At 43.6% G+C, this 12,422-nt stretch overlaps 1 protein-coding gene across 4 annotated transcripts in view; it reads left to right on the forward strand.

Annotated features, from left to right (window-relative positions):
* Positions 1-11,190, forward strand: part of FBXO9 (F-box protein 9) — a 1,471,688-nt gene extending 1,460,498 nt beyond the window's left edge. For all 4 annotated transcript variants that reach the window (XM_069606124.1, XM_069606121.1, XM_069606123.1 and 1 more), the window contains 2 exons: positions 8,051-8,202; positions 9,710-11,190. In XM_069606124.1, coding sequence (XP_069462225.1) covers positions 8,051-8,202; positions 9,710-9,818 — 261 coding nt within the window. In that variant the 3' untranslated portion in view covers positions 9,819-11,190. The remainder of the gene's footprint in view (positions 1-8,050; positions 8,203-9,709) is intronic.
* The last annotated feature ends 1,232 nt before the right edge of the window (positions 11,191-12,422 follow it).

Raw genomic sequence — 12,422 nt, forward strand, 5'->3', positions numbered from 1 at the left:
GTGGATATCAACACAACTGAGATGACTAAGTGGAAACACACCCACACACACACACATAGATAGACGTACAACATACACACACCCACACATACACACATAGACAGATGTACAACATACACATACACACACATCCCAGACATACTGACCTACACAGACATACATGCACACACAGACACACACAAACCCACATACAGACATACACTCACACAGAAACACACACACATACGCCGATACAGACAGTCTCTCTCTTTGTTTTGGCTGAGGTTTGTGTGAGGGTCTGCATTTGTGACTGTAGATTTGTGAGAGGCTGGGAATAGATGGTGTAAATGGGATCCACTGGGTCCACTGAGAATGTAAGGAAGGCATGGTATCAAAGCAAGACAGGCACAAGTGATCACAGTTTAAGGGTGTTTATTAAACTGTACAAATGTGAGATAAATGCCTAATCTAAACCTAAATCTAAGAAGGGAGCAAGCTATGCTACAAAAATCTATTGCCAATCCTTACCGCTATGTTACAAAATAGTGTGGATTAATGTTCACAAGAAAAGAAAAGTGTTCACAAAATAATAAGTCAGGATTTTATGGCCGGGGTCTCCCTTCCCCACGTTTTTAGCACGAGACAAAGCAGGACTCTTGAGCACAGTACACTCCTGGGCTTCTCCAGCACGAGCTTACAGTTCCTTTTCTCTATATCGGGGCCTTCTGTGTCCAAGTCTCTTCTCATGCAAACTCTCTGGCTTCAGAGGGCCTGATATGCCAAAAACAACAAAACAAACAGTTCCTTCTGGTAACCTTCACACCAGGTGATTACTCTTCACCCTTGGATCCCCCTGAGCCGGGCTTCGATCCTTCTTTCATCGTTAGCCTCTCAAAGCACCTGCCATTTTAAACAGAGGCTTCCAAAGAGCGATCACGTCTCGCTGGGTCACTGTTATTCTATGACAAGTGCGTGCTTCTCAATATCACAGTTCGCACGGCATTCCCCTCAGCTGGGCACAAACGCCAGTTTCACAATTCCCTCAGTCGGGTTCACAATTTCAAAATCTCATCAGAAAGCGGGGGTTTCCTTCCCCTAACTTTCTCTTGGCATCCCTCCATTGGGTTCACATTTGCCACAGCTCACATTTCAACAAAAAGTCATTCTCTACCCCTTAGGTTCTTCCCTTTACCTAAGTCCGTGTCTCAGCCACCAGTCAGGCTCTCTCTAAAGCCCCCAGTCAGGCTTTGCACAGTTCATTTATCACAATGTTTTAGGGTGTTTTAGGGTTTACCCCAATTTGCAGGCTTCCCTCAGTCAGGTTCACGTCTGCCTCCACAATGTATTAAAGACTTTTGACTGTACAAGGGGGTTGGTTTGATCCTTCTATGACCACCTTGACACCTCACGCTAGCCTCCCCTAAGGCCTCTTGGTACTTATTGTTTCTCCTGGTTTGGGAGAAGGGGGCACCAGCCACAGACCTCCGAATGAGCGCCCACGTGGCACCGGACCATTCTGTCTCTGGTGCCAGTTTCTCTCACAAAAGTTCACAAGGTCACCCTCTACCGGACTCGGACTCCTCCCACAAAGTTCACAGGGGTCTCCCTCTGCCGTGCTCCGACCCCTCTCACAAAGGTCTCCCATCTACAAAATTCACAATCTTCAAAAGTATGTTTTTGTACTCCCAGTCCCAGAACAAACTTTTGATAATTTTTCTCCCACTTCAAAGCTCCACAAAACAGCATTCCATGTTTTGGGAGCTGTAGGAGCCGCAAGGGGGATGTTTCAATGAGGTCAGGGTCTTACCTCCTGCCCCTCATGTACCTGTGTTCACCTGTCTGGCCGCGGGGGGGGTCGAGGGGGGGAGTTCTGCTATAGGTACCGCCAGCTGCCCCTGGTCTTGCGTTCTGGAAGTAGAGCTCCCTCCTCCACACTGCAGTCTCCTCTCATATAGCAGGGCCAGTGTTTGGGCGGTTTTCTACACCTCCAGGTCTTCCAGGGCTTCTGCAGCTCACTAGGGCTTTCTCCTTCTCTCTTGCACCTTCCAGCATTCCCGATTAGCTCAAAGTGTGCTTTCCTGCTCCGCCTTTTATGCTGCCTGGGAGACAAGTGGAGTCAGGTGCAAGTAATTAAAGAGGGAGGCCTAACTTAGCCTGGCCTCATTAACGGGACAGTCTGCTGTAGAAAAGGGAGAGTCTGTTTTCTGTGTCTGTGGTTCCCTGTTGGTAATCTTTATCCTCCCAATCTCTCTCCTCCTTGTCTCAGTGACTTTAGAAAAAAACAGAGGGGAGGAATTATGGGGATTGTAGTTTTCACTAGTAAGTTTAGGAAAATCTGAAAAATACTGTCGAGAGAGGGGGGGGTAGTCCTGTTGTAGCTTGTGGTGAGTTGTCTGGGAGAAAGTGTCAGTGTTGGGAAGGGGTGGGGGGTTGAGTTCCTAAATATCTTACCTGGTCAGGCAGTAAAATGTTACAAGTCTGATGGCAATGAGGCCCCCAACCTTCGATTGGTCTCCCAAATTCACGTACTTTTCCAAACTTTATCTATTTCAACAAAATCGAATATTTGTAACTTTGCGCAGGATTTTGCTTGACCCATCCCAGGACCACTTCGATTCACATTTCTTCGTTATCTTGCAGTTGGTCTCACTCCGCTGAGCTCGGACCAATTTATCTTCTGTTATTACTTCTCAGCTGGGTACCTTACAGAAACTTTCGATGGAGCACCCACGCGGTGCCAAACCACTTCGTCAAATGCATTGTAGCTTGCTTTAAAGTTCAATCACTCATCGCGTCTCTTATCACATGCATTGTAACAATGTTCGTTCCTGCGCTCGCCATACAATGTTGCTGTTGTAACCTTGGCTTCTGGGGCCTCAATACCTTTAACTCTCTCTTCCTAAATATCTTCCTTCTCGAGCTCTTCGCTCATCCGCCTCCAACTCCCTCGGAATCAGTCGCTTCTCCAAGCAAAGAGTTGGTGGTAGATCTCTTTCTTCGACTGGTGCCTCCATCTGGAACAGCCTCCCCGTCTCCCTTAAACTTGAGGAGAACCATCTCCGGTTCCGGAAACACCTGAAAACCTTTCTCTTTGCTTCTGCTTGTTCTCCTCCTCTCCTCTGCTGACCTCCTGGCTGTAACCTGAACTGCACTGGCTACCTCGACACCCTCTGATCTTGGGCCCAGGTGCCTACCCCGCCAGTGTCTCACACCTGCACTGTCCACCTGACAACCCCTGCACATGGGGACTGTTTCTGTGTCCCTACAGTCTCCCTACCTTCCCCTGACACCTGATGTCCGCACTTACCCATGCACTTGCCACATGTTGGCCGTTATTTATTGTTATCATCTTGTACTGCACTGTTCAAGCCCCCTTCCCATGCGCTTGCACGATCTGAATGACACCTGGCATAGTAGGATCGTTGTCCGTCCTCCCTTTGTTCCCCTCCCTTGCCTCGTCGCGCCTTGAAGCACTTGTGCATAGGCGCGTTATAAATATGCGTCATATATCATATATAACACAGACCTGTCTTGCATCGGTCTCTCCAACTCACTGGCTCTGTTGCTTTCACTGAAGCGGCTTTGTTCTTGGACCCAAAGACGGTTCCATGGTGGCTGGGGATTCTTCTGCCTTGATTATTGACGCAGGAGGGCCCGGGGTATCTCCGACACACAATGCAGGATTCTTCAGCTGGTTTCCTGGTCTTACGCTTTCTTTCGAGGTTTCGGGAAAGTAGCGGTTCCTTGTCGAAAAGGTCAAGGGAATTTCCCTCCTTGCGATCCCTTTCGGTTTTGCCGCCTTTCCTCTCTTGCTCAGCTGCCGTCTCGACACTGCTGTTTCCTCATGTGCTTTGCCGCGCTCAGAGTGTGCTCTCGTGCTATGCCTTTTATCCATGTGGGGAAGTGTAATGGAAGTCAGGCGTGAGTGATTGTCCATAATTGCCAGGCCTCATCTGACCATAGTATTGAGACATGTCAGCTACACGGCTCAGGTGTTAGTCTGTTTTTCCTTAGAGCCGGCTGTCAGTGAGAACGTGCTCATGTTGTAAAAATGGGGGGTAGAGTTCCTAAATAGCCTACCGGGTAGGATGGGGTAAAGGTGTTACAGGGAAGGGGAGACCGCATCCCACCATCTGGTGTCCCTCTCCCTGAAGACCCCTTCCCAGGTGATCCTCCCACACTGGTCCACCCACAGGAACTGGATCCAAAAGCGATGGCCATGTCCTAGCCACCTGGATAACAGATCCCCGGGTACCAGTGGGTGAGACACATTCTGGTTTCTCACAACGCACTCTGGCCAAGTCCAGGCGCTTTAAGCACAAACAGCAGTTGATCAGTGTAAAGTGGGAAAAGAAACATTGTTTTGAATACCGAACTGACATAAAGCAGATGGATTAACCTTTTGCAAACCAAGTTGGCTTAAAATGAAGCAGGTGGCAGAATGAGAGTTTAGCCCTCAGACCAGAAGGGTGTGATTGTATATATGTGGGGCAGATTAAAGACCAGCATCAAGAGAAGGCAAGACATTGAGAAACCAATACAAACAAACCTTACCAAAGCCAAAGGAGAATACTGAGGCAAGATATAAAGCGGCAATATTGCCAACGCCAAGAGAGGTCAATTAAGAGTTCAATTGTTTGTAAAACACATTGCCCACATGAAAAGGAGGTCCTAAGAGGAACTGGGTTCAATCCACATTGCCGAAGAGGGAGAAATAATTATTGTCAGCCTTTGGTTTATGCAGAAGTGGGAAAACAAGAGAGGCAGGAGGGCTGCCCTTCTGATAAAAGGCATTCAGGAAGAGTGCCTGCATTGTGTGTGACAATCACAAGTATATAACAAACAGCACCAGCATGGTTCTTGTTTTCCCTGAAGAAATACTTAACTTGATGTTGTGGAGCAAAAGACATTGCTAACCTGTTTGAAGTTAACCTTTAGCAGAGAAGTACGTATACTTAGTATTATTCTGTCCTGGCAGGAGAGTACACCAGGTAAGATGTTCTTGTGAACTGTTGCAGAATAATTTAACATTGTTAAAACAAGTGTCCAATTAACTCTTGCAGAATTATCCTGACAAAGACATTTTTCTTGATCCTAATAAACTGTGAAAGTATTCTTGGTTCATAAGAAGTTTTGATTTCTTTATCACAAGTGGAAAGAGGGAAAAACCTTGTTGAACTGTGGGTGGAATTCAAGTTGGAACATTTGTTGTCAAGTTGGAACCAAACGTACTGAATTGGAACTTTGTTACAAAACAGGATGTCCTGACCCTTTTAGAATCCTGCTGGAATCTGGGGAAGGGGAAGGGGAATTTACCCAGATTATAAGGAGAGACCTTAATCAGGTTGTGAATTATTACCTATGAACTGCCATACATTACCTTGTTGAGTTATTGTATGTTATGTTGATTTGTTTTGTACTGTGCAGAGCTACCACCCGGGGGCAGTGTCCAGGAGCTTGTGTGGCTCTGCAAGAGAGGGATGTGGGGGTTTAGTGGGCATTGGGTGAGAGGATAGATTTAGAACCAGGAGGAACTGGCGTCTGTGACTGTTGTTTTGCATGTAGCAGTTTTGGGAGAGGCCGCATGCATTGTAACCGTATAGGTACGATTCGGTCCTCGGGTGTGTGATAGGGTTTTGTGTTGGTGCGTTGTGTGGGTTATGGGTTGGTCATGTGCACTGGTTAGATAGTGTCCATAAGGGATCCAGAGTCACAGGTAGTTGTAGCTGTAGGATAATCCAGTATCTTGGTGTGTAGTTGCATTGTTGTATTGTTGATTGTTTTATGGACTATGTGGGTGGTTCACTCTAAGTGTGGACATAGTAATGGTTCTCTGTTTGTTTGTGGAGTGTGGCTAGTCCATGTCTGGTGTATGTATGAAAGTATGTATGTATGTAAAAGTATGAGAGACAGAATCCTTTTGTTTGAGTGTTTCCTTTAGTTTATTTTAGGCAGGGAAATCCTCGTCGGGGTAGGGATAGTAAGGTGTTTATCCAACCATTTCCCGTAATTAAAATGCCATTTTTTGGTGAATCTTCACAAAGTTGTCTGCACCACATCCCTCAGCAAGACCCATGCGATTTGTCTACTACACTATTACAACACCAAATGAGGGTGACAATGGGATCCCATCCCTACCTCCTTGGGCCCATCAGCCTCTTGTTAGGGGAGGTGCCCGTCCCCCTTGCTGACCTCACTAAAGGTCCATAGAGACAAACTTTGTTGCACACATTCGATCAGTTTAAAGTATGGACAGATGTGGTAGTACACCTGAAGTGATTTTTTTTGTTGTGATTTTTTTTTTTTTTTTGTAGTGGCTCGCTCAGTGCATCAATTCTATGCACCTTTGGCACCTGAACAAACTCTGCCCATTGCTGTGGAATTTCCAAGACAATTTTCTACTTACTGGAACAATATATCATACAGATGTATACTGTTTTTTATGAAGGATAATATGAAAAGTCTTGGTGACTGGATCTGAACACAGCATTTCAGATGAGCAATTGAAAGTTATGGATTAATGCAAAGCTCTTCTATGAATCACTTTGATAAGATAATCCTTTCAGTTTTGTGCTTCGATTCTACCACACCCCAATCTTAAATGGCTAGATCTCAATAGATCGGTTGCTTCTCAGCACCACTACCTTTGTCCTCTGATCTTGCAAATGTTGGCTGTTTACTTTGGGCGTCTCTATCCATCCCAACCTACTGCTCTATCTTTCGCTCCCCTTCAATAACTTTCCCCCTCCGTCATCCGCAGTCAACTTCTCTACTCCATTGTCTTCTCCTCCGCTTTCCTTTACTCTCTTGGTCTTTCCCTACTCCAATGCTATCCTCTCCTTTCTCAGACCCTTCCTCCACTGTCCTACTCGCTAGGTTCTCATGCTACTGTACTGTCTCCTTGTCTCCGTACTCTGAAATCTTTCACCCCCCCACACCTTTTCTATTCTTCTGTCTTGCTGGTATTAGGGCCTCTCAAGTGGCAGCGAAGGCAACTGTGATTGATTATTGGTTTGGTTTATGACTTTATCCCACCCCCTCCCTATGTGTAGTTGCTAGGTTCCGAATACTGATAGCTGCTCTGTGTCTGCGTGGGCAGAGGACAGAAGAAGGGGTTCCACCATTTTGGAACCAGGCAGCCCTGTCGTGGCGGCTGACTTATTCTGCCATGGTGCGTCATCTCCCTCAAACCAATCCTACTAATTATTCCCAATTTCTTCCAGCACTACATCCTTCAGGCAGAGCTCGAGGTGACTTTGGGTTTGCATTTGCAGTGCAAATTGCAATTTGCACCTTTTCCCTTCCCCCTCTCTTTGAGTACTGGTGCTGCAATCACGATCTCTGGTCTTGGATGCCCCAGACTCTTGGAATGCATCCAATCCATTGTACTACACAAGTGTAACAGTGTCTTGGTGGCCCTGATGATGATGGGGAAGAACCCTGGATATCTCCCTCACCCCACTTTCCGGTCTTATCAATAGGGCTGTGTCACAGTTGCTGATGGGTATTGTAAGGCGTTATGATGAATTGTATAGCTTCGATGTGATTGTTAGATCTGCTTGACATACTTTGTGCTCCCTCATGCATTTGGTTTTCTATGCCCACACTGATCAGGTAAATACATATCTGTAATATTCAACAAGTTTTCAACAAAGAGAATATTAAAAAATAGATACCACCTACGTTTTGGGTGCTAATTCCTGCTAAAAACCTGGAAGTGTTAAACGTAGCCTGGAAGATGTCAAAGTCGGAGAGCTGATAATCGCCACTCTACTGCCATACATCACCTTTTGGTGGTGTTGCCCCTTGGACCTCTAAAGGTCTGTGCAATTGCCTTTTATGTAGATTTACCAGGCTTCCAGGGAAAGCATGTTCAAAATAGGTGTTTCCATTTGCGTGTTTGATGGTCGGGAAAGCTGTCAACTCGCATCTGCTCTTTTTAGTTCACTTCATTGACTTTTTGCTTAGTGTAGAGTATTTTGTTGAAATTGTATAATATATAAGGAAGTTAATAGAAAGAGTACCTTTTGAGGCTTCGTTTATCTAATTTTGTTTTGTGCTTCATTCACAGAAACCACCGGATAGCAAGTATAGATACTTTCGTCGTGCTCCAGTACAGGAAACAGATCACAGTTTTCAAGTGGGTTTGCAACTGTGCTCAAGTGGCCGCCAGAAATTTAACAAGCTGGTCTGGATCCATCATTCTTGCCACATTACTTATAGGTACGTTTCAGAGGTGGATGAATTGGAAATTGGTGCTTGATTTTGATAGAAAGCTGTCTGGAATAATCTCATACAACACAAAAAACTGCCCAGTAAATGTAGTTTTAAAATTAAGGTGAGCCGTGTTATAATAATCCACCATGTGGAAGAACATCTTGAAATGCAGGGTCGTTTATAAATGTGTTCAGAATGAAATGCAGAGGCTTAACAATACAAATACTTGTCATTCGTGTATCCTCTAAACCATTTATCTCAGAGGAAAATGGGTTTGGCGAATTTATAAAGCATATTTTGGGAACCCTGTGCCCTATCGCTTAAATTTTATTTCTGTCATTAATCTGCACTCAGAATACCAACTAGTAGTGTTGGGTATACTTTACTGAAAAAGCGTGCCAAAACATTCCTCATGCTGCTTAAAGAAGGCATTGATAACGTGGCTAGCCCATGTATTTTTTTTTCTGTCATTGGTTATAATTTGTAGAATGGAAACCATATCAGCTCAAATGAGACTAATCTCTTTTCCCCTTCTACAATTAACATTCCCCCAGATCGGGGTTGAAAACCCGAGATCCAAATTCTCGAGGGAGAAAAGACTGAAGATACTTTTTTCCGAAATAACCTTCAGTCTTTTCTCCCCTGAACATTTCCAATTTGGCCCACACCCCCACCAACATCCCCACCACACCCTACTTCTCTTGTGGCCGCTGACTTAGTGTCTCTTCCACATCTGTTCCCTTTCACTTCCGTTATTTTGGACGTTTCCACATTCCCCCACATTAACAAATCCTGCATTACGAAAATTGATAAGTAAAAGTCCATAACGTCAGAGATTTTATATTCCAGAAAACTTTAAAATCGTCCTTACCGAAAGTCCAGGTGAGCGAAAACATTTTACATCAACTAATGAAAGCAGTCTCTTATTAAACTTGCCCCATGGCAAATATTATGATCAAGCTAGCTAGAAGCCTTAATTGGTTTTGATTTAATTGGATTCAGGGAAAATTATTTGTCCAGCAAAGTTGGTGGTTTCTTGCACAGGTGTTGAAAAGACTATGGCTGGGTACAACGTATTTGAGTGCATTATTTGTACACTGCGTCACCTAGGGCTACCTCTAAGATCAAATAGTCTTGAAAAAGAGGTGCAGCCAAGGATGCCCTATTAGAGCAGCCGTATGTTGTCACTGCTGCTTGCCATTTAAGTTATTGGGTTGGTGTTTTGGGACAATGTCGATTATAAAGGGGTCAGGAAGACAAAAACTTGACACAAGCTGTAGATATTCATAAATAACATTCTGCTTACACTGGCATGCACCTACGAGTCATTGCCAAGCCTGTTAGGGGTGCCTGCTAGCTTCTAGACAGCTTCACTGTTTCAAAATCGAACTGGACAAAATGGAGGTTCTAAATTTAAGAAGTCAAAAAGCTCCAGGTAGCAGTGGAACTATAATGAACCGAAATATGTAGAGGTGCATTACTCACACGTAACCCTAAAATTGTCTCATTTCAGGTCGACCGGCGAGACTACAGCCACTGCTTTTGAAATTGACAAGACATATGCCCCCTTCTACTTTGCCCGTGTGAAGAGCTTTACTGCATTTTCAGAAAAACCACTTTAGGATTATTGCACCTCGGCCTAATCTTCTTGCAACGCTTGCATGGATATGCAAATACATAAGAATTGTTCAGTTGCACCTGTTTATACAATATAATTGCATACTGTTTTAAAAGGGTGATTTTTGAAATCTACTTGTGAAATATTCACTTTGATTTAGGAAAGAAATATATTCTCTTATCGATTTGAAATCTAGTTTTGGGATTGTTTTAAATGTTTGTTATGGAAAACTTTGATAATGAACATGTTTTCTTTTTAATTAAGTAATTTCTCAAGCCGATTATCAGTGAAATGTGAGGTCTGGCAGTACATTTAAAGATTCTCGAGCTTGTCCAACACACTGGAAACAAATTGTATGCAATGTATTTAAGAGGACTTTCTTTTAACTGTTGCCTGCTGTTTTCTTTGATTGCTTTCATATTCTGCACACATATATTAATTGTAGACATATTTTTATATACGACCTATATCGCCTATTGCCTTGGTCTTTTGGTACTTTGGCCACAGTGTGACACGCACTTTTATCGCAGTGAAGTTTGTTGTTGCAACTTCTAGTGATATTACATCTCTGAGCAATGAAGATCTGCTGCGAAGTCGGGCTGCCAGGGGGTTCCTGCATCCTTGCATCTTCAATAATCGGGAGGAGCCACAATGGAGTTGAACTTGTCAATGAAGTACAAAGAAAATTCTATTAGTCATATATTTTGATTATTAATGATAATGCACACAAAGAAATTATTTGGTTCCCAGTTTTATATTGATTTATCTCGTTCGGTGGTAGCCTACAGCAGTGCCATAATTGTGTTTTCTTCCTGGTATTCGAAAAACTGAAGAGTCCATTTGGTAAATGACAGTTACAGCTTTCGGCATGTTTTGCCTGTGAAAAGTAGCAGTAGTGAGTGATGTGTCAATGAGTGCTCAGGAGTACTATTTAAGAGCGTACACATACCAAAACCTTGAAATATAGATCAATGAGATTTTAACGCTGCACCATTCCTACTGAGATCAGCTATTGTGGTGGTGGTGGTGGAATTAGTGTTCAGAAGTCTACAATTTAAAGTATTTTTTTTATCACACACTGATTTTGAGGAGTTCTGGCAATAAGTGTGTGTGAATAAATGAAAGATTGTTTTCTGAACTGACAAAATATAAAGTGCTTTTTATGTAACGCATTGCTTGAAAATTGATATATACTTAAATGCACACATTAATCACACAAAATCAAACAAATATGAATAGAAAACCTGTTACTACCCATACGACATGTCAGCGCTGCTCTGTGGAGAATACAAATATGAGGGCTTGCTCAAAACGTGTGTACCATTTTAGCTCGAATTATCTGAACAGAAATAAATGCTTTCTTTTAGAACATCGAACTATTTTTTTCTCAAATTAATCAATTTAGTGTTGGCCTCTTTTTATTTTTTTGTAACATGTTTACAGTTGCCTTACTTTGAATGTTCCAATGATAAAACATTCCATATATAAATATATGCCAAACGTCAAACTGTCTTAATCACGACTCTCGTTATAATTTAAACCTCTCAGGAAATCTTGAAACCCGTTTACCAATATGACTTGGAATAGATTAAAAGGTGGTTTCTAATTGATTCGTTCTTCATGCTGATACTTCACCTTTTCACCACCATCAGATATGCAACCCGCTTGGTTAATATATTGCCATTCTCCCTCAATTGTCTATTGCCAGTTTCGGCACTAGAAAAGCCACTAGGGCCACATACCTTTTCCTGCATTTCATTAATTATAAAGGCTCTCCAAACCCATTGTAGTTAATATACACTAGTGTGGCCCACACAGCATGTGATCTTCGGTTTTGTAGCATGGCGCTGCTGGCTCTTGTTGTCTCATGACCTCAATACTCTCTGGTTCACGGATCGATAATATGTGCTATGTGTGGGATCATATTGAGTATGTGTGATCGGTCCTGTGGTCGACCAACAGAACATGCAACATGTGTGAAAAGTTCCACATTACTTTAGTCTTGTTAGGGTGGATAATGGGATAAACATATGCATGTCGTATCAATTTCTTTTCAAAGGAAAAGGGTTTTCTTCTCTCTGGATAACCTAAAAAAATATGCAGGATGTCTCCCTTCGCCAGCCTCAATCAGGCTTATAGCACAGTCCAACAATTGATGGGAAATGTCTCTGTTCCCCAACTGGCCCTTCTCAGGCTTTTTCTCTGTCACTGCGGTCCCCAACCCTGGTTGGCAGGCCTGGTTCTTTTCACCAGGCACTGTGATAAAGAATGGTTTGGATGCCTCTCCAAACAGTAAGGAGTCACTGACTGTGGGTTGGAAGACCTGATTTCCTCCTACCAGGCACTGCAACGAAGAAGAGTAGCTTGGATGCTTCTCCAAGCTGTGGTGGGTCCCTGACCCTGGTTGGAAGACCTGGTTTTCTCCTACCAGCTACTGCGACGAGTTTGGATGCTTCTCCAAACTGTGGTGGATCCTTGACCTTGATTGGCAGACTTGGGTTCCTGTTCTATTACGTCTCTTAGGCCCAAACACACACTAGATCTACTTGCCTGCCAAGTTCTGTGTTCCACTGTATTATTCTCACAGTTCTCCTTATGGTTTCTTGAT

Source organism: Ambystoma mexicanum, chromosome 4p (genome assembly GCF_040938575.1).
Source record: "Ambystoma mexicanum isolate Mex_15411 chromosome 4p, UKY_AmexF1_1, whole genome shotgun sequence".
NCBI classification, from domain to species: domain Eukaryota; kingdom Metazoa; phylum Chordata; class Amphibia; order Caudata; family Ambystomatidae; genus Ambystoma; species Ambystoma mexicanum.